The sequence below is a fragment of the Eurytemora carolleeae genome, unplaced genomic scaffold (genome assembly GCF_000591075.1).
Source record: "Eurytemora carolleeae unplaced genomic scaffold, Eaff_2.0 scaffold424, whole genome shotgun sequence".
Lineage (NCBI taxonomy): Eukaryota > Metazoa > Arthropoda > Copepoda > Calanoida > Temoridae > Eurytemora > Eurytemora carolleeae.
Window position 1 is genome coordinate 93593 of NW_019396546.1, and position 23922 is coordinate 117514.

Here is a 23922-nt window from a genome sequence, read left to right on the forward strand (position 1 = left end):
ATGAATGAAAGAAAACTTATGAACTATTTGTCATAGTAAGAAAAATCGCTGTATTTTCAAAAGTGAAGAATTTATTAAGAAGGAATTTGTTTTTTATTTTCGTTTCATAAAAAGGGACTTGGTGGGTATTTCAATGTCATGTTTTCACGTTTTATTATTTAATTTTATGTTTTTAATATTTATGAAATTTAATCTATAGTTTCAGGTAGTTTATTAGAAATCTAAACATATTTTTAGATTTCTATTTAAAAATTATTTATTGTGAATAAAATTCCAATACGCACAATACATAATAGATCTCAGTATTTGGAAGTGTAAATATGTTTCTACATATACACCTGAAATCCCAGAACTGAAATATTGATTTTTGCATTTAATTTTACTGCTAGTTCAACTTGCCAATTAAAAAAATGAAAAGCAGAAAGTCGTTTGTATATCTGTTACCATGGTCTGATACCTTGGATTTAAAACTACGTAACCTCAGTCTAAGTAAACTTGTTGATTACTGAAAGTCATTAATCCTATAAACCCAATTTCTATGCAGTTTTCTTGGCCCTTAACTTTATACCGTGTTCTTGATCTATAACCTTTTCCTGTAAACTTATCCAGTATACTTGACCTGTAACCTCATTCAGTATACTTGACCTGTAAGGTTATCCAGTATACTTGACCTGTAACCTTATCCAGTATACTTGACCTGTAACCTTATCCAGTATACTTGTCCTGTAACCTTATCCAGTATACTTGACCTGTAAACTTATCCAGTATACTTGGCCTCTAACCTTATCCAATATACTTGGCCTCTAACCTTACCTAGTACACTTGACCTGTAGTATACTTGACCTGTAACCTTATCCAGTATACTTGACCTTAAACCTTATCCAGTATATTTGACCTGTAACCTTATCCAGTATATTTGACCTGTAACCTTATCCAGCATAGTTGGTCTAACCTTATCCAGTATACTTGACCTGTAACCATATCCAGTATTCTTTGCCTCTTACCTTATCCCGTATTCTTGGTCCCTAACCTTATCCAGCATACTTGGCCTCTTACCTTATCCAGAATTCTTGGTCCCTAACCTTATCTCTTGGTCCCTAACCTTATCCAATATTCTTTTCTCCTAACCTTATCCCGTATTCTTGGTCCCTAACCTTATCCCGTATTCTTGGTCCCTAACCTTATTCAGTATTCTTGGTCCTTAACCTTATCCCGTATTCTTGGTCCCTAACCTTATCTAGTATTCTTGGTCCCTAACCTTATCCAGTAGTCACTTTATTAGAGCTTTATAATAATTCAACCATGTCTTTGATCAGATTGTGTAGGTTATAACTTTGATGGCCAATCTTTTGTTTTATATTTTACTTAAATACACTTTTTAGTTTTATTTATTGTTTACTAGTTCCAGATATTGTTTCTAATGCAGAGGGAGATACTGATATACGCAGGAATATTCATTAATATCATATTTTGATAGTAAAGCAAACACCCCATGTTTTAATTAACTATTTATAATGAATATTTAGGTGGTTTAACAAATATCCGAGAATTTTCGAGATAAAGAGTAAAATTGTAGTCCAAAAAAATTACACCACGTCATTCTAAACTTTCTTGATAATTCTGGTTATTTCTGGATATAACAGGCTTTCGGACGAAACAGAAATAAAGTATCTTTATTTGGAACGATGATTGAACCAAATATTCTAAAAGTTTGCTAAACATTTTTTTTAACCCGATAATTTAATGAACTTCGTAGCAGTACCTTGATATAATGTATGACCTGCACGATGATTATTTAGTAGTCAATACTAGAATGGAATTCACCGTAAAAAATGCACTATAGTTTCAAAAACATTTTTTTCTTATGATTTGGTTATTTTCAAAGTGTTACGCTTTTAGGCCGCATCTCGGCTTTTATTCCAACAAAAATTTAAGATATTTTAAATGTTGACGCTATGTAAGATACCACAAAATAATTGGCCCATCTGTCTAACCATTTTACCATAATTATCATGGATACAGACAAACAAACAGACTAGCAAGCAAAATATAAACTACTAGGCTCTAAGGGCGCTTCGCGCCCATCTTCTGTTTCAACTTTTAATTCTGGATTTATCTGCGAGCATCTTCTCTTTGTATACAGTATAAAACAAAAACAAAAAAAAGTTTGCGGATTTTACAATATTTTTTCGCGCATTTTCAAAATTTTACAAAATAAAAAAACTTTAAAACACAAATTTTTAAAATTTGATCATTCATAAACCTTCCCAGGGGTCACGTGAGGTCCCACACAAATTTGGGCCCGATCGGTTCAGCCGTTCTGACGTTAATTGAACACAAATAAACAGACACCAAGACAAGCTAAATTTATATATTGATTACTATAAAGTAATGTTGCACAGATTTCAGAATTATAAAATTAGAAAGGATAAAAATTGAGAAATAATGAATGTTTGCTTGTTAGTTCTGTACCTAGGCATCATGGGTGTTATCAGGGGAAAGCCCCCGGATCCGGGAGAGACGATAGTGAGTACTGATCATAAAGATTTCTATCTGCAATGATGAAAATGATAATAATAATAATAATAATCATGATAAAATAATAATAATAATAGTAGTAATAATAATAATAATAATAATAATAATAATAATAATAATAATAATAATAATAATAATAATAATAATAATAATAATAATAATAATAATAATAATAATAATAATAATAATAATAATAATAATAATAATAATAATAATAATAATAATAATAATAATAATAATAATAATAATAATAATAATAATAATAATAATAATAATAATAATAATAATAATAATAATAATAATAATAATAATAATAATAATAATAATAATAATAATAATAATAATAATAATAATAATAATAATAATAATAATAATAATAATAATAATAATAATAATAATAATAATAATAATAATAATAATAATAATAATAATAATAATAATAATAATAATAATAATAATAATAATAATAATAATAATAATAATAATAATAATAATAATAATAATAATAATAATAATAATAATAATAATAATAATAATAATAATAATAATAATAATAATAATAATAATAATAATAATAATAATAATAATAATAATAATAATAATAATAATAATAATAATAATAATAATAATAATAATAATAATAATAATAATAATAATAATAATAATAATNTTGGATGAACTCCTGATATTTATATTCTAGGTTTCCCCGACCTGTTGGATGAACTCCTGATATTCATATTCTAGGTTTCCCTGACCTATTGGGTGAACTCCTGATATTTATATTCTAGGTTTCCCCACCCTATTGGATAAACTTCTGATATTTATATTCTAGGTTTCCCCAACCTGTTGGATGAATTCCTATCCTGATAATACATGCATGTGTTTCCTTGACCACTGTCTACAAGTTGCAAGGTTATTAAATTTCATAATTCATAATTTTTCATATTTGTTTACTTTGTGTCGACAAAAAGTTTAATATGCATGAAATACTACTAATAAATATTTAAAAAGTTCCAAATCATGTAGTTTTAATATATGGCCTGTAAAATATACAGTAAAAACAAGAAAACTGAAGATTAGAGAGACGATCGACATGAAAGCAATACTGAAGTCAATTTGATGTTGATAAAAAAACAATAGTTTAAGTAGTAAGTAATCACTTATTAAGTGAAATGAGTCTGTTTACACTGCACAATTGCTGTGTCTCACGTTGATTGGACTAATCAAAGTCATAACTTGAGTCTAAAAGTCGACTTCCTATTCCAAAGTTTTCCGATTCTCACAGCATTTAAGGTAAATAACTTCCGAATAAACCTATTTTTTTTTCCTTTTTCAAATTTTCTGATTTAGAATGCTGTATGTAGAAGAATATGGATACCCTACGGTTCCAGTCGAAACTGCAACAGAAACTATGGTACGGTGAAAGGAAAGTTAATTCAGAACTGTACACATCTTTTGTACTGCAGTGTAATGTCTCTGGGCGGTAATGTAAACACAAGACGGATGTCAAAGCCTGACATGGGATCCATCTTTCACATAAAAAAATCAAATATTCTGGTCATAGGAAACTATTATCAATTATGTCAATTATCAAGATTAAATGGTTTTATTCTCCTCAGATACTTGAAGAACATTGATGCATCTATTCTTGTTTACAAATTCCGCCTAAAGAGAACTGGTTTCAATTTGTACGCAGAGAATACAAGACCGCAATTGACTTTCCTTGCATTACACCCTTGGTACGGTGCGCTTTAACAATAGTCAATGTAAACAGACCGAAGCAGGCATTTTCTTTGTTGCATTTATTTATCTACTTGATATGGTTGACATTATTTACTTTCATATTTGCAAAGACAATTTGGTCTCGAAATCAATTTGTTAATGTTACCTTAAAGGAGTGTATAAATATATTTATTTAAAGTAACTATTTACAACCTTTCACAGCTTGGGAAAATACACGACAGCTGCATTAAACAGTAAACGTAAACACGTATCATAAACATGTACTTATGTTCACACAACCAGCGCCACTGAAAAATTTTCATAAAATGAATCTGTTGTATTTTTATTGATGGGATGACTGTTATTATTTACATAGGATGAAAGATCAATAAGAATTATAAAGAGTTTCTCTCTTGAATTAAAATATTGGTAGAATTGTGTTCAAACTTTAATTTTAAATCATTCACTTTTAAAAAGATAAGTTTCTAAAAGTATAAACTATTTGATCAGATCGACGGAGAGACGACCATTGATTTTGATGAAATATTAAGACAAATGTTTTCGAACGATTCAGGTGAAAAAAATGAGTTTGATATTAACTTTCTTTTCTGGAATAACCTATGTTAACCTATTAATAATGTTCGGGTCCAGTTGTAGTAATTTAGAAACCGGCAGATCCCATTCCATCCATTCAACTCTTTTTAAATTAGAAAATAGTAAACACTGTTTGCTCTAGAATGATTTGTGGCCAATAAAAGTTTGTGTGAATAATTAATTTTAAAATTTAATTTAAATCCCGGTTGATAAAAAATGATAAAAAGGAAATTTACCTAAAATTCGTTTTAATTTCTTCAGTGAGAAATGCACAGAAGTAAAATTAAAGGCAGTTTAACTAAATTTTTAGAATCATGAAAATAGAATTTGCTACTTAAGAACAATTATTCACTCTTAGAAACTACAACAGTATATACCACTGTAACAGCGGGATCCACAACAACCACCAGTTCAACAACTACAAGCACTTCAACAACAACTTCAACTCTAACTACAAGCACTTCTACAACAAGTACTTCATCCACAAGTACTTTAGCTATAATTACTTCTACAACAAGTACTTCTACAACAAGTACTTCAACCACAAGTACTTCTACAACAACTACTTCTACAACAAGTACTTCTACAACAAGTACCTCCACAACTAGTACTTCAACTACAAGTACTTCTACGACTAGTACTTCCACAAGTACTTCTTCGACTTCGACTTCAACAAGTACCTCATCAACATCAACAACCACGACAACTTCTGCTGATTCTACAACAACCACTGATACTACAACGACTACTTATACCACAACAACCACTGATACTACAACCACTACTGATACTACAACAACTACTGATTCTACAACAACTACTGATTCTACAACAACTACTGATTCTACAACAACTGCTGATTCAACGACAACTTCTGATGATTCTACAACAACTACTGATACTGCAACAAATACTGATACCACAACAACGACTGATACCACAACAACTACTGATACTAAAACAACCACTGATACTACAACAACCACTGATACAACAACTACTGATACTACAACAACTACTGATACTACAACAACTACAGATTTTACAACAATTACTGATACTACAACAACTACTGATACTACAACAAATACTGATACCACAACAACGACTGATTCTACAACAAATACTGATTCTACAACAGCTACTGATACTACAACAACTACTGATACTACAACAAATACTGATACTACAACAAATACTGAAAACACAACAACGACTGATACTACAACAACCACTTATTCTACAGCAACCACTGATTCTACAACAACTACTGATTCTACAACAACCACTGATTCTACAACAACTACTGATACCACAACAACGACTGATACCACAACAATGACTGATACTACAACAATGACTGATACCACAACAATGACTGATACCACAACAACCACTGATACTACAACAATTACTGATTCTTCAACAACTGCTGAGGACATTGGACTTGTGAAAGCTGATACTGTAACGGAAGATTCTGATTATTTTGGATTTAAAACGGACGATGATGATAAGTTTGCTCTTAAACTCAGAACGGGAATTGATATTATTGATGTTTTTGGCTTTTCTAACAAAGATGATACTGATACTGACAACACTATTGATTTTGAATTGGATACCTATGATGATATTGGAACTGTTAAAGCTGATGTCGAGACAGAAAGTACTACTTCTGAAATAAAAGCTACTGATGCTGAAACGGAAAGTTTCGATGCTGAAACGGAAAGTTCCAATACTGAAACGGAAAGTTCCAATGCTGAAACGGAAAGTTCCAATGCTGAAACAGAAAGCACTCCTGATGAAGCTGCAGCTATCACAACCACAATTGATCCATCTGCTAGGATGATATTGGTTCCAACAACATTCAGTAAAATCGGACCTTTTGGTGTCAAGATCACTGATAACACTGTAAATCTGTGTGATTGCAGGTAAATTGTTTAATTCTTTTATCCTTAACCCTTTCTATCATAATAATATACACTATTTATTGTGAATTTTACAAAAATCTTAACAAGTCCAAAAACGGCGAAAAAAAAGATTTTAGGATGATATCTTGCTTTCAAGAATTTCAATTCTTTGAAGGAGAGATTTTGCCCTTGAAGAAGTTCTAGTTGCCAATGCTATAAAAAACATATGATATTACTCCAAAAGCTATACATACACTCCTTTCTTATAGATTTGAGTTACCAGAAAAAATGAAGGTTAAACTGATGATAGATATGCTCTGGACTCCACTATACGGAGATCAAAGGACAGGTAAATAGAACAGCTGAAGGGTAAACTGATGATAGATATGCTCTGGAACCCCCCCTGAGAGGCTGAGAGGGGGCACCCATGAGGGAGGCTCTTTTAATATTACATCTGCTTGCATTTCCCTTCCTCAGGCCAGGCACAGCGGCGTACCTAGGGGGCAGTAGTCCTGTTGCCCCCCCCTGGGAGTTCCAGGCGCGGCACTGCCCCCCTGGAAAATTAAAAGGAAACTACGTTTAAAAAGTAACACCTGACGATGACAAAGACTAAGGATTTGTCTGAATTCATTGTTAACACAAGGAGAGAAAAGTTTTAGCCTTCTAAAGAGAATACTTCATTATATACGGAGATCAAAGAACAGGTAAATAGAACAGCTGAAGGTTAAGCTGATGATAAATATGCTCTTAACCCCGCAATAAACCTTCCCTTACGTCATGTGATTTGCCACAAAAAATGTTGGCCTTAACGGTTTAGCCGTTTTGACGTTTATTGGATACAAACAGACGGAAAATCAAAATGTATAGATAAGTAGATTGGATATAGATAAATATATTGGAAATTTATGAATTTAAATTACAATCATTTCTTTTCTTCAGATCAATTTTTGAGCCTCAAGAAAAGTGTTGAACGAGAGTTGGTTCAGCTTTTTAATTGGACAGAAATACCGGTTCGTAAGATATCTCAAAATAATCTTAAAACATTCATAACTTTATTCCAACATATTTTTTATTACTTACAATATTTTTTTAGTTTTATCAAACATTATACTGATTCTTGAACTACTATAATAGTTTCATTAAGCTCTCTATTGTCTGCATATCTGCCTAAAGGTCGGTTTTGTACTTTAACCGATTTGAGTCGCAGATTCCAAAAGTGGGTTATATGTTAAAACAAATATTTTTAAGCATTTTTTAGATTTGGCGAAGTACAGATTCTGAATCTTCGAAGTTGGATGACGGGTTGGATGTAGAGGAGTTCTATCCCTACTATGGATACACTGCACTCAGTCTGAACTTGAACTTATCCGAGTCAAACTCTAACAATAAACTTGCAACAGAGGAAACTAAATATAATGATTGAACTCATACTCAGACAGGGTTACCCACAAAGGATAGGGGCTCAGTAACATTTTGCCTTGTTACACTTTGCCTAGTCACATTTTGCCTTGTAACGTTCTGTCTTGGAAACATTTTGCCTTGATATCATTTTGCCATGGTAACATTTTACTACAATTTTGCCTTGAACAATTTTATTTGATAGGAACCTTGATTTGTCAAAAGTCAAAATGCGCAATTTTTTTAGAAGTACGCAAACTTTTTTTTCAGCCCGATGTTTAGAATATTCACGAACTCTTCAGAAGCACAGAAGCTGATACAAGACATATCAACAAACAGCAGAAGAAAACAGAAATCCTTAGACGGCCTAGGCAGGTTAAAATATGTAGCAGAGAGCTATGAAACCATCCCGAATTCAGACTACATCAGAATGATTGCTCATGAGTCATAACCTGGCTAAGAAAGATGATGATGCTTAAAGTTTCAACAAAAATGTCCATTGTCAAACCTAGCATCATAGATATATGTATTGTAATAATAATAAATGTCTTTAATGTAATAATAATAAATAGTTCTTAGTTATTCAAGGCAAGATTACAGAGGGATGTTATCAAGGCAAAATGTTACCAAGGGACGATGTTACAAAGGCAAAATGTAACAAGGCAAAATGTTACTGAGCCAGGATAAGACTTAAATGAAGGTACATTTTATACAGTCGTCTCTGAAGTCTCACTTAACCCTGTCGTCTACACAAAGCTATATTTGCAGGATTTTTTTCTCTCTTTTATTCGAGGGAGAAACTTTTGGTTGGGATAGCGCTTAGCTTCAACGACTAAACTTAGGATGAACTACTTAAATCAAGGATTGTCTATCAATTCCGAGGCATGAACCTGAAGTGTCTTAGGTTGAACAGTCGAGAATTACGTGTTTGGTTCCAGTATTTTTCATTACAGAAATTGTACAAAAATAATGCTTAATTTAAATGGAACGCTAATGCAGGGGGTAGGATATTTTTCAGTGGGGGAAGGGNAGGATATTTTTTATGTGTGGATCGACCGAGAGTAAGAACAATGAACATGAACTTAGTCAATTTTACATTTGGTTTCTAATATGTAGTCTGCTATAAGCTGGATTCTAGAGAAATACTTGGATAACAAGACCGACAAGGTTGAGTTATACTCCGGGTTCTCTAAACATCTGTATGAACCGTATCCTATATCCGTGGAAAGAATCCAACCAGAGAAATATGTTGGTCAACTTACTACAGCATCACCCTTGGAGGAGGATGAACTTGGTGATCTAAGGTAAGAACCCCCCCAACACCCACACACACACTTTTAAGACTGTAAGACTTGCAACTTATCAATAAAAAATATCTTTATATCTTTACAACCTTTTTCTCGAAATTATGCAAAAGTTAATATTAAAAGTGTTTTGATTATTTTATAGTTTATTAACTAGATTTCATACTAAACTGTGTCTATGAAAGTTAACCAAGCTAAACACATCATCATCTTTAATCTCCATTTTCAGCCTCTTTTCTTCAACATAAAATTTGTACAGGCAATAAATAATATACAGGGTGTCCCAAAAAAAATGGGAATTCAGTGACGAATTCGATATCGTCTTTGCTATGAATTAGCATTGTAATACCTAATTTCAAAACCCATAATATTGTTATGTCTGCTAGAGTTTGTTTTATAAAAAGGGTAAAAGACTGTAAAGATGTGTCTATAATGTCTCCGCAAGATGAACAGTGATGACGGACAAGTTTACTCTGTTTGTATACTGCAATTTTCTTGTTTTACTAAGTACAACCGTATGCAATCAAAACATAAACAAACAAAATGTGAACATAGCAGACGAAGCTCTTACAGATTACAGCTTTCTCAGTAGGTATCACTATACTAAATCAAAGAATTATTTTAAAAGACGATATTGAATTCGTCACTGAATTCCCATGTTTATTGAGACACCCTTTATTTCAAAGAATGGAAGAGTTAGAAACAGTCTTAAGAATTAAGGGGTCAATTAATGTTCAGAGGCCGAAAATTAAGGCAAAAGATGACTTAAGGCACAACCTTCTATTCCATAATTTTCAATTTTTTAAACCTTTGTCGCCAGATATTTATTTTCATTCGACACGAACTTAACCTAGACTGTTCACCGATTTCACATTTTTTAGGTTTATCTTCCTTCCATTCGGGATCGGTATTCTGCTTCTCGCTGTATTCATATTTCTGAAGGCCTGCCACTGCAGACAATGGATTTAAATAAAATTATCAAAACGTTATCATGCTAATTAGCTTTAAGGGACTCGGCTTCTGTGTTATCAATAACTCTAAAAATAAATAGTATTCTTTATTAATGTAAATAAATGCACACTTAAAATCAACTCTTACGAAATAGCAAGTATTTACTCCTCTTTCTTGTTTTAATCTGTCGGGGAATTTTTAGAAGGTTCTCTAAACATCAAGTTCAAAAATGATGTAGGTTCGAAAATTCGAGAAAAAAAGGGTTTTACATTCTTGATGATATGAACGATTCCAACTGCCTTTTGTTTTTTCTAAGATCAGTCGTGCGTAATGCATATACATAGTTTAACAGACTTTAGTCGTCACATATCTAGATTGAAGCTTTGATAGATCCAACACAGAGAAACATGAGGACTAGTTGGCTTTGTACAGTATAAACACGAACAGTGTTAAGAAATGTGTTGAAATAATATTGAATCAAATATTAACGTGACTGAGAATATTTATTTTCCTTAACGAAAACATGAATTTGATGAAAATTAAGCCTGGAGATAATACTTTAGGAATGAATGTTAAAGCAAATACACTTGCAATGGCATATTAATCAAAAATATCAAAGCAATTATTTTTTAAACAAAACAAATGAAAAACTGTAACAAAAGAAAGTTGCTTATACATCAGGACAATGCCAACTTCAGCTGAAGGTGAGTAGAAAATGCACGAATAACGAAATGACCATGAATTTTGACCATAACTTAATTACAATATGTTGGTTTTAAGTGTGTTGAGGAAAATTAATAAATCATATTTATAAATCACAATTAGTCACGTCAGAATACCCCGGAAAGGAACTTGGGAAAGGATGAGTGCTGGAGTTGTCAGCATATAACAGTTGAAACTACCAGTAGATAACAGCTGGAAATGTTAGCAGATAACAGATGGAGTTGTCGGCATATAACAGCTGGAGCTGTCACCGTACAGCAGTTGTGGCTGTCATCAGATAACGTCTGTAGCTGTCAGCAGACAACAGAGCTGGAGCTGTCACCAGATAACAGAGATGGAAATTTCAGCAGATAACAGCTTAAGATGTTGTAAGATACCAGCTGTAGCTGTCAGCAAAAATAACAGATACAGATATGGCTATTTTAAATAACAGTTGTAGCTGTGAGTAGAATATTTATATTTAGCTAAGACTGTTTTGTAGTCTAGACTGTAGAAGACGTTCTACAGCAGCGTTCACGTCTCCAAATGTTGCCACCAGAGCTAAAAATATAATTTGATAACTAAGATTATTTGATCAAAGAGAATTCATTGTTAAAAATATCTAAGGTCTACGACATTCGGTTGCAAGATATAGGGATAGAGAAATCAAGAGTTTGTGGGAAAAATTTATTTTATTTGTTAAAAAAGATTTTTTCTTTCATAAGAGAGTTTTTCTTCTTCAAAAAACAGAAGTCACAATAAAAAATTATTTTCATCCAATAAAACGGGTTAAAATTAACTATTTGGATCATTTGAAATGAAAAGACTAGATGTGTAATACATGTAAAAATTCAGGAACATATCTAAAAGATCTTGACTGAGAAAATACTAAAATTAGTAGCTGGTAGTTTACCTTGAATATTAGCCTGTCTATCTGCAAAGCCCATACTAGCCAATTGATCCAGCTGGGATGCAAATCTTTCCTCAGGAGGCTGGTTAGCATCACCTGCTCTCATCTGCCCAATCATCTGAATTTTTAAATATTATAAAAATTAATAATAAAGATAAATTGTTTGATTATGAAGAATAATTGTGAAAAAATTATGACACTTTCCTATTTTTTTTTTTTTTATTACTAAAAAAAGTTAGAACATATTGTTACGAATATATAAATAACACTTTGATGTGAATAAATAATGAAAATAGTTGATAAATTTCTCTAACCTGAGTCATGAACTGTGAGAAAACATCTGCCTGTGGTAGGGGGGCGGAACCAGGGGCTGGGGAGGTTGACCCGGCTGCTGGGGCGGGGGCAGGTGAAGATCCTGAATTGGGTGTAGTAGAACCTAGATTAGGAAAGCCTGGAGGGAGGGAGGGTAAACCCATTGAGTTATATACATCAGGAGCAGCTACTCTCAACCGTTCAATCCCCTGCTGGATCTGCATAATCGCCTGTAGTGCTTCAGGGTTGGACATTAACTGCTGTACACTAGGATTCTGCATCTGCTGCAGTAGCTGGGGCATCATGGAACCCATCTAGAACATAATAATTTTGTTATAGGGACTTTCGTCGTAATGTCAAATGAACCTTTGGACGTAGCCGATTCACGACAGTACCTTTTTAACATTAATCGGTTCAATCATTTGGAGAAAAAATCGTTGTTTTTATGGCTCGAAAAATATTTAATTCTCACAATTTCTTCCAATGTTTTTGATAGGATTTCACAATTATAAATTATAAATCTTCAAAGAGAAAAACATGGCTATCTCATTTATTGTCAATAAAGCTTTAAATAATTTTGTTGTGCACCGAACATGCATGAAGTGTAAACAGAATATTTACCGCTCTAAGGTAAGTAAAGAATAGTCGGATATGCAGTATGTGATGCGACAATAGGAAGACTTGAAATCTATTTTTAATAAAATCTGAATAAAGTCAATTAATTCTCATTGTTTCGGGATTGAAAGTTACGTAGGAAAATTTAGATCAGAATTTCAAAAAAGTCAAGAATTATGAATCCCGAATTAACTAAAATCCAGGACTTTTCTCGAAAGAAAATGTTGCGAATCCGGATGGAAAGCCATATGGAAAGATTTTGTAAATCTAAAGCTCCCAACCGAAGATAATGATTGTGGGTAGAACTATAAAAAGTTTTATTCTCTTTCACCTCGATATCTTTAAAGTTTTTAAACTCTATTTAATGTTGTAAAATGCAATAATTCAACGTGATACAAACCTGCTGTTGAAGCTGGGGATTTGATGCAAAAGCTCCTTGCATCATTGATGCTGCTTGTTCAGGGTTCTGCTGCAAGGTGCTAAACATACTCTGCATATACGGAGCAGACATCATCTAAAAACAATGATTTTAGGAACTTTTATAAAATCTGTTTATTTCTAAATAACAACTCCACTCTTTTATACACGAAAGACTAATTTTCTTTAAAAATTTTGACACTTCATAAAAGCATTTCTTGAGGTAATATTTTAGTTCTATCACAAGGGTATATATTTGATGGAAAACAATTTCAAGGATATCATTTTTTGTATCGCTTAATTAGCAAAAATAAAAATAAATTACGGACCAAATACAAAAAAGGAAAATATTGGAAGACGTAGTCAGATTTTTAATCGTTGACAGCTTATAATTTCTTCCTTCCTTCCCCCCCCCCCCCAAACTTATTCTACCTGTGACATCATAGTTGGATTGTCTGACATCTGCTGCATAAGGGATTCCATACCCGGAGATGAGAACAATCCTCCTGCTCCTGCCTGTCCTAGTAATGATCCCAGGGATCCTGCTGTTCCTGCACCAACACCACCAGTAGAACCTGGACAAGACAAATCAAAAATTTTGTTTTGTTTGTTATTTGATGAATTACTCCCTAGACCCCAATTAGACTGTGGAGATCGATCGTTCAGTAAAATCGTTCGTTCACTAAAATCGTTTTTTCACTAAATAACTTTAGTTTTAACAAAATCTTTCTAAAAAATCGTTCGTTAAGTAAAAAAAATCGTTTTTAAAATCGTAAAATCATTTGTTTTAGTTTTTTTTCGTAGTTTTAAAAACGATAGTTGTTTTCATTTCTCTGAACGATCCAAGCAATTCCTCCATCGTTCGTTCTGTAGGGAATGCAGATTGGCATGTCCGATTCACATGATCCTTGTAAGCGTTGTATGATCCAATTATGAATGTGGAGAGATTTTTGAAAAACATTTAGTCTTGACTGGCTACTTATCTACCAGTTTTCCATTTTAAAATGTTGAGTTTTCAATGTAAAAAAAATATCTCATTCGCTCTTAATTATACAAAGCTTTGAAGGACACCATTTGAATCGTACAAACTACTATATAAGAGGAGGGCCGGCCACTTCAAATTAAGCTTTCAGTCCTTCCACAAGAAAGATTAAAGTGGTTAATGGTAATCTCTTACTCGGTAGTGTAGATGCTGCTGCAGCTGCTGACCATGGATTAGGAGCTGGAGCTGTTGTCTCTGTTGAAGGAACACTAGGAGTAGCTGCACCACCAGGTCGGAGATCCTAAACATCATCTTTCAACTATAATTTTAATGTGAAAACTTTATATAAGCTCAATAAACTTTTTTTGACTTTAATAATTTATTGATTAAAGGGTGTGGGCACAGGCTCACACATACAAATAAAACGATGTATTAGTAAACCTGATACCAATTTGTTATTGAGATCTTTGCATTATTTTATTTTGCTCAAGATCGGTTAAGAGTTATGTACCCCAACGATTTGTGTTGCGTCATTGTCCCAAAAAACTTAACCATGGTTATCCCTATAAACCATAGTGAACACTTTTTTTACGCCGGCTGATCTTGCTTCCTGTTTTTCCTTAATCTTAACTCTTAGGTTTGGATGCTCAATAAAATTTTAAATATTGCAAATTCTGGAAAATAATTTTTTTTCTGTTTGTTTTTCTACTATTTAAATACTTTAAAAGTAGAGATAAGGCGGAAATAAAATAATTTTAAGGTTTATTGCTATGTAGATAAAAAAGGAAATGATGAAACATGAATCAACAACTTCTTATTCATTCAAACTTTCCATCTGAGATTACCTGGAATGGGTTGGGTCCTCCCATAGCGTTTAGAACTGGTTCCTGGATATCCCGGTACATACGTTCTAATACATTCCTTCCACCTAAACCCATTTCGTTAATACATTATTAAATAACGATTTATTCTCATTCTAGGGTGTTAATTTTTGTAAAAAATAAACCTTTCACCTCTCTTTAGAAACAACTTTGTTATGAACACAAAAATTGAGTGTTCTTTTTGATAATCTGATCTTGAATTTGTATGACAGTAATTGTGTATTCTCGCACATGGCCCGTACAATGAACATGTGTTATCTCTGGTACAAAATCCGTGCAGAAGAACGAACAGAGCTGGGAACATTGAATCTCGAATGCTTAATCCGAATATCCGATGTGGACACTTTTCATTTCTAGCTTAACCCACTCATTTTTGGATACGGTACAGAAGAGTCAAAAACCGGTTTTTCAAAATTAAGAGATTCCCTCCTTTTTCTGTATATTAAATGGCGCGCAAAATCTCAAATTTCCCGGCTTCTGATAGGCGACTCTGATTGGTTGAATTTTAAAGATTTTCAGAATACAAGTGCAAAATTAGGTTTGTCTCGAGATTAAGAAGAAAAGAGGATTAAGCATTGATCTCGATAGCCACCATTCTAAAGTTCCCAGCTCAGGATTTTTTTAGGGTACAACTTAACCAAAACCCCCCGAAGTTGTATCTATAGTTTCAGACAATTGAATAACTACTGAAATATTCGAAATATTATTGTTCCTATAAATAATGCATATAACCTGGTAATGACTCAAGATTTTGCATTTGTCTATCCATAGATCTCGTGAGCTCCTGAAGTCGGGAAGGATTCCGAGCTATATCCATCATCTAAATATCAGATATTTATTATAGGGTTCGGGTATTATCGCAGGTGTGGAACAAATTTTCAAAATTAAGGGTTCAGACAAGTTAAAAGATGAGAAAAAGGATTATGACTTATACTGATCATGCAGATAATCTGATCTTTTAACAAATATAAAATACTCTTTTTTCGTATTGTTTGTGTTTTGGGACATATTTTTTTGGTCGATTTTTTTGATGTTTTGTCCCTTGGTTCCGTATCCGTGGATCCAAATATTTTTGAGGATCCGGATTAATATCTTTAACCACTAACTAAATATTTTTTTTTTAAATGTTAAAATCTTAGAGTAGAGAAAACATAAGCTGCATAAATAACATGACATTTATAAAATACAATTCAGTTTTAGATATAAACGAAAATGATGAGAACATTTATAATATAGAGAATCAATTTATTTCGTTTTGATTTTTGGGATAATACAATGCATTTCATATGAACGGAAAAATATGTTTTCACTTGAGTAAACTGGAAGCGTAATTTCAAATGACCCTCCATCTAAAGATGACAATGCCCCGATTTACAACGGTACCCTTGAAACTTTATTCTGATCAAAAGTGTGGAAATGCCGTCGTCTTCCTGACTCAAAAAGGGATTAATTCTGAAAATTTCTTAATTGATTTCTTCCGCGAGAAAGGCGCAAGACACTTTTGCAGAGAACCCCGAAAAAGAAAAGAAACAGGTTAAAGAAAGAAAAACATGTCTAATTTATACTTGATTAGACAAAGCTTTTAAGGGAAGAGTTGCAACTCGGTTATTGCTATCTTTAAATGGAAAGTCACTTGAAATTACGCGTACAGTCCCTTTATTACACTCTACTCCACTGGATCATCAATGGATCCGTTATTACCTTTGATCCCCTTTATTAAGAGTTGTATCATTAACCAACCTGTCTTAGGACTTCAGGATTGTTTAACATCTGCCTAATCTCAGGGTTTCTCTCCATCACTTCCTAAACCAGAATTATTCAGTTGAAAAGTATGTTTTCAAAATCATACAACAAAACAAAACATTGTCCAATGAAAATTCATTATTTTTCCCTTTAAAATAAATTCATTTCTAAAATTCGGCGAAAAAACCATAAATTTTCGGCAAAAACATTTTTAACATCTTGTAGTTGCAATCGATTGACTTTTCATCCTTGATAAAAACCAGAAAATTGCAATTAAATTTGTTCTATTTGCAATATTTGCAGTTTATCAATATAAAATGCCCAAAAAAGTGAAAAAAAACTTTTGTCAACGATAGGGATAACATAAATTCGAAAATAAGTAAAAAATATGAGACTTTTTGCCCATTTAAAAAAGCCCCATAAAGTTTCAAATAAGAAAAAAAAATACTTGACTTATTGCATATGTCTATATATCGAAAATGATTTATAAAGATGGGGGGGGGGGGGGAAGGGTGTTTTTGTTCATCTAAATATATACCCCTGTTATATTCCAACCTGCATTTGAGGATTGGATTCCAACATCTGACGGATAACATCAGGGTTACTCATCAGGCTTTGTGTTAATGGGTTCTCCATAACCTGAATTTAATTCAATGATTAATTAGCGTACTAACGAACATTTAAAATTAAAGCTTTAAACGCATAGAAAAAGTGAAAAGTATGATGTAATAAAGTTAAGAGTCATTAGGTAAATACAAGCAATTCTAGACATTTTACTAGAAATTGAGTTGAAAACTTTAAAATGTGTCATCAGAAAACAGATTGGATGGATCGACTGTAACAAATTGAACTTGAGCGAAATTAAAGGATAAGACGGAAAAATTGCTATGAGGAATTGGGAGAAACTATAAGACGTTGTAACCAACCTGTCTCAGCATGTCTGGGTTGGACATAAGATCTCTCTGAACTCTCTGCTGCATCTCCATAAAGTTCGCTGAACCCATTCCAAGATTTCCCATCCCTCCGATCCCCCCTAATCCTCCGAGTCCGAAGGGAGAAGCACCAATATTGGCTGCAGGAGGAGGAGGGGCAGGAGTAGTAGAAGGTGCCGGAGATGATGCTCCAGCTGGAGAAGGTGTAGTAGTCCCTGAACCTGGAGTTTGTTTAATCACAAGATGAACTGTCATACCATCCTTTACGTGATGGGTTGTAAGAGTTTCAGTGTCCTGACAGAACCAAAATTATAAAAGTTGAATTTATTAAATTCTCGTTATTTATCGCAGTCGAATTAATACTATTTAATTTAAGAGGTCGAATTAGTTTAATATTAATATTATAAAGAAGTATGCATAATTTGTACTTCAAAATTTTGATTCTTTCCTTCATGATTTTTCCGGCAAAAATAAGACAAAGGTTTTCGATCGGAGCATTTCCAAATTTCTCTGAGATCGCCTGCTTAAACTGAAACAGAAAAATATTAATGTCTAGTTGAAAACATCTTAAAACTGTTTGTAATTCTAGATTTGATAAGAGGTTTTACAATTATTATTATTCATTGCATTAAAGATAAAAAAGAGTGGAGTTATGTTGCTGGATAGAGAAGGGGGGGGGACACATTATACAATATAAATATTGATAATAAGGTTGAAAAATATTAATTTTGTACAAAATTAATACAAAAAAAGCGTACAACCAGACGGACCCAATTATTATTACAAAATAAATAAGATCACTTCTTCTATTAAAAAGTTAGGAATAAATCTTACTGCTTTAATGTTGGCATTTTCTTCAATTTCTACAGTTTGTTTTTCCTTCGGAGTTTTTACTTGAATGCTGATGGTTTTTACCTAAATATTTATTCATGGAGACATAAAACAATTGTTTTAACAAAAACAAAATCAAATTCTACATAGAATATTTTACTAGTCATCTTCGGCATTAATTGATTAAAATATTCGGCATGTTTGTTTAGCGCTGTAACAGCACATATTGCGATTGTTCGGTTCTAAATAAGATGTCAAATGTTGGAACAATTTATAAGAAACTGTCGACAACAGTCAGATGCGTAAAAAGATCGAATATTTGATCTAAAAACAAAAGAAATACCTCAGTAACAATTTCCACGTCCGAATCCGCCATTTTCTCTTATTCAACTATGACAATGACAAATAACATCTACCTGGGTCTACAGTGTACACTAAGGGAATAGCAGACGGAAAGTTCTAGATGAATTTTCACTGAACCTCCTAACTTGTAAAATTATAGCTGTCGTATTAGTCGTATTAAAGTTCAGTGGACATTAGTTCCAAAACTAACACTTGGCCCAATTTCTAGTGTTATAAATGGGCACAAATTGAAACTTGAAAGACTTAGTTTTTGGGATCCCGGCCCATATCCAGAGTAAAAGTCGTCAGTAAAAACTATAACCAACATTTTATTAAACATGACGAGGACAACAATTCCCAATTTCAAACTTTTTAAAAAATCAAAATAATAGCTTATAGGTCGATCGTTCTTTTTATATTAATATTAAACTTCTTGACCGTTTTCAAGACAATGGCAGGTGTTCCATTTCAATTAGACTAAATTAACTTATGAATTATTTCTAGAATTTAATTCTAGAATTTAAGTTTCCATATTTTATCTGTTTATAATTTAGAGAATACCGAAGATTTATTTTCAAGCATTAATTACAAACAGTTTCCCGCATTTCTAGTTAAATCGATATAAATTGTATGAACAAATGATATTAATATTTTTATTTCTAAATGCTCTAATAATTTTTAAATTATAAAAGAATTGTTTAAGTTTTTATTTCCTAGTTTGTTTATATTTTACCTTACCAAAAAATCTTGTCAATTGTTTCAACATTTCAACATTTTTTCCACGCAAATTTTAAACTCTGACCACTTTTAATCTTCCCAATTGGGTCATGTGAGTTACCTAACAAATTTTGGACTTGATCGGATCAGGTGTTTTGACATTTATTGGATATAAACGGACAATCAAACAAACAAGCAATAATGAATAAAGAACCAGAAAACTCTGGATCAGGAGGACTACTCTTAGACTTAAGTTATGACAATTCATATAGTTCAATGACCTGCATGAAACATGGCAATTGGTTTTGTAAATTACTATTTATTCTATTTCCATTTTTACAACATCAAATAGACTTAAGGATTGCTATATATGTTAACAAATTGAACTTGAGCGAAATTAAAGGATAAGACGGAAAAATTGCTATGAGGAATTGGGAGAAACTATAAGAAAACATCATCTTTCAACTATAATTTTAATGTGAAAACTTTATATAAGCTCAATAAACTTTTTTTGACTTTAATAATTTATTGATTAAAGGGTGTGAGCTGAAACATGATTACGATTGATACTGGCAGCCAGAATTTATATTTCATGATAATTCACAGTAGTAACTTTAACTACAGCTAAATAAGGCGCAAATTCTATGTCTCTTACATTTTTCTGGAACCTTGTCCCGGAAAATTCCGGAACAGTTTTCCAAAACGTTAACCAAATTACGTAACATGATTCCAGAAATTTCAGGAACAATATTCCAAAATGTTCCGGAATTACGTAACAGGATTCTGAAAATTTCAAGTTTACAAATAAAAAAGTCGTTCCGGAATTGATCCGTATAATTCCGGAATTGCAAAACCTTTTCCATAATGGAAATGGGAAAAAATTCTGGATCATTTCCATTCGTAAACCCTAACCCGGAATTTCGGTGGAACCCCTAATTGTGGGCACCAGACTAATTGTTTGGGGTAGTCTAAAGAATAATAAAAGATATGTAGAATGTAGACTTCTACTCTGGAATTTGGCCATGATCCCAAAAACCCAGTCTTTCAATTTGTGACCATTTCTAACACTCAGTGTTAGAAATGGGACAAGTGTTAGTTTTTGAACTAATGTCCCCTGTATACTAACCCAAAAATCTAAAAATACTAAAGCCTCTATATAAGTTTATACTTATTTTTAGATATGTTTGCTTAAAAATTGTATGCTCAACTTTTTGGTAAAGAACTTGCATATATTTGCATATTTCTACGTATTTATCATACAAAGCGGCTTTTTAAAGTGCTTTTAGGTTTTCCAGAAACGTAATTTTACAAATAATTGCGAATACTTTTTACCAAGTAATTATTTTTCAGATTTTAGGTTTTTCTTTTAAGTTCTTTTACATATTTTTTCGTATTTTTTTTTACAAAAAAAAATGTATTTTTTTTAGAGTTTATAAGTTTGATGCAAACCTATATATATATATGTATATTTTCGTAAATTTCATACCAAGAAACTCTAACCTTTCTCCGCAAGCAATTTTTAAAGTTTTTAGGTTTTTATTTTACGTTTACGTTTTATTTTTCGGTTTTTTCTTTACTTTTTTTTAGGTTTGTAAGTTTGATACAAACCTTAAACAATGTATATTTTTCGGTTTTTTCTTTTCTTAAAAAATTGTATTTTTTGAAAAGTTTGGTGCAACCATTAAAAATAAGTATAATTTCGTAGCAAATTTCATGCCAACTATTTTTCTAAGTGTAAATATATTCACGAAACCTCAACTGCTAAAAAATGCATTTTAAAGTTAGAATTTTTTTTATGAATTTTCAAAAGAATTGTTATGTAAGAAATTCAATGCAAATATATTGGTAAATACTAAATACAATGTTTTAAATTTTCTATCATTTTGGAATGAATTGATGTTTTTTATTAGAATAAATGTCAGTAAATTCTCGATTTTGATTTTGTAACATGGTAAGTGTATGAAGTATAATAGATATAGAAAACGTAATTGTTGAAGATACAGACAAAATGCATGTATGAAGGTATGATGATGGTGTGAATTTGTGTAGAAGAATATTGGACTAGATTGCAGATTGAAAATAATTGATATCTTATATCAATAAATGGATTTAAGAAATTTGTGGAATTAGATGTATAGATATGAAGGAACAATGTGCATGGAAAACCATATTCAAATTCTTAAAATTTTTTTTACGCATGGGTAAAAATTCCAAAAATTTTAAAATGTGAGGGTTTTTTCAAACCTAAATCTACATATAGGAAACACCTAAAATTTCCTGATTTTTACATACGCATTTTTACTTTTGTCATATACATACTTTTAGGGATATAGAATACTTATTTTTACCAACGAAATGGTTACGAAAATATGTATGTCATACATATGGAAAATACGTATTTTTACGTAATCCAAACATAAAAATACGTACATATATAACGAATGTCATACGTATTTATAGGTTTTCCAGTTAGTAGGGTATGTAGGCATCCTTATAACAGAAATTAGAAAAAGTTTTTAAAAGAAGTAGAACCGGTGAATGGAAACTTATAGATAAACTACGCCTTTTTATAATTCCCCTTATGTAGACTGGTTTCTGCAATGGAAATCTGGAAATTTTTCCAGTTTACAGAATGGAACCCATAATTTTCCCAGCAAAAATTTTTTCCGGTTTAAAGAAAAGAAACCTGAATTTTTCCAGAACGTTCCGGAATTCTGGAACAGGGTTCCGGAAATTTCGGGTTTCCATTACATAAACTGGAAACCGGAAAAATTCTGGTTTCCATTTCATTCGGAATTTTGCCACAATTTCACTTTGAGGAACAAATTTTTGGATCATTCCTTTAAAAAATGGTGTTTTTTTCTCGGAAAATGGAAACCAAACCCACAATGCGTAAAATGATGTAAAATGATGTTTGTAAAACGTAAAGCAGTTAATAAACTAAACACACAATTCATTGATCTTTATTAAACTTCAATTAAAATTTCTTAACGGTTTGATCTTTCGAGTAATGTAGCAGGATTTTTTAAAATTTCAATTTCAATTCCCTAAATCTATCATTTAAAACGTAAAGTAAAGACTCAAATGCTGTGGCATGGAAGACCATACGGTTGTGGCTCATGGCTGCCGAAAGACAAAAAATATAATATGTGGCATGGAAGGGGGAAAATCGGCTAGAAAATTATCTGTTAACACCAATAAAATTGAGATTGAGATTTAAGTTCTTCAGTTGTGATGAAATTCTTATCAGCTGCAGTATTTTAAAACAGACTTTATCTGTTTCTTCGTTTCTTCAACTTCCTTTTCTTCAACTTTAATTTTCAATTTTAAACCGAATTGCACGCGAAACTGTGTTATTTCTGGTAAAATTGGAATTTCTCTATCTAAAACATAACATTTTACATGTCGTACAAAATATTATATTTTAGGAGAAAATTTGCAAATCATTTTGCCTGAAGATATATGGGGTCTGTCCTAGAGAACAATTATTGGACCCCCCCCCGACCCCCCTCCTATCAATTTTGTACATGACCTTTTCAACAATTTTCAAAAAAATTAGTATATATTCTTAGGTTAGGTTAAGAAACTTTCTGGGCCGAGCGCTGCGGCTAGGACAGGCTAGGGGGCCAACCTAATCCTTGTATTAAATATGAGATGCATGTACAAAATTGATAGAAGGGGGGAGGGGGCCGAGGGGGTGGGTCCAAACATCTTTCTCTGGGAAATTACCAATGTATGCGTGCGGCTAAGTAAGCGCTACGGGTGAGCGCATTGTCGAAAAGTCTATGTTTGTGATTGAATTGCGGGACGGGTGCGTCTTGCCTTCCCACCCCCCTCATTGGAAGGATGGAAGAATAATCTGAACTTTGATGGATTTGAAGGGTTGATAAATACACTGAGCAAGGATGGATTGGAAGGATGAGAGAATACATTGAGCTAGGATGCATTGGAAGATTAGAAAAATATACTGAGTTAGGATGGAATGGAATGATGGGAGAAACACTGAGCCAGAATGGATTGGAAGAATGAGAGAATACATTGAGCTAGGATGCATTGGAAGATTAGAAAAATAAACAGAGTAAGGATAGAATGGAATGATGGGAGAAACACTGAGCTAGAATGGA

General features: G+C 32.2%; 2 protein-coding genes across 2 annotated transcripts; one reads left to right on the top strand and one right to left on the bottom strand.

Moving 5' to 3' along the window:
- The first annotated feature begins 1349 nt into the window (after window positions 1–1349).
- LOC111705260 (cell wall protein DAN4) lies at window positions 1350–10550 on the top strand. Its single transcript, XM_023477762.1, has 11 exons — window positions 1350–1448; window positions 2465–2526; window positions 3371–3450; window positions 3889–3952; window positions 4771–4834; window positions 5213–6782; window positions 7031–7110; window positions 7701–7771; window positions 8020–8163; window positions 9276–9463; window positions 10345–10550. Exons 1-11 carry the CDS (start codon window positions 1421–1423, stop codon window positions 10430–10432), a joined length of 2439 nt encoding a protein of 812 aa, XP_023333530.1. The 5' UTR covers window positions 1350–1420; the 3' UTR covers window positions 10433–10550.
- On the bottom strand, window positions 10508–19191 carry LOC111705261 (ubiquilin-4). The gene is made up of 14 exons (XM_023477764.1): window positions 19083–19191; window positions 18743–18823; window positions 18357–18437; window positions 17903–18202; window positions 17532–17615; window positions 16974–17036; window positions 15966–16053; window positions 15198–15280; window positions 14548–14653; window positions 13803–13945; window positions 13354–13467; window positions 12341–12652; window positions 12030–12144; window positions 10508–11677 (listed from the first exon to the last, which is right to left on the bottom strand). The coding sequence occupies exons 1-14, from the start codon at window positions 19113–19115 to the stop codon at window positions 11598–11600; spliced, it is 1683 nt and encodes a 560-aa protein (XP_023333532.1). The 5' UTR covers window positions 19116–19191; the 3' UTR covers window positions 10508–11597.
- Between the last annotated feature and the right edge of the window lie 4731 nt (window positions 19192–23922).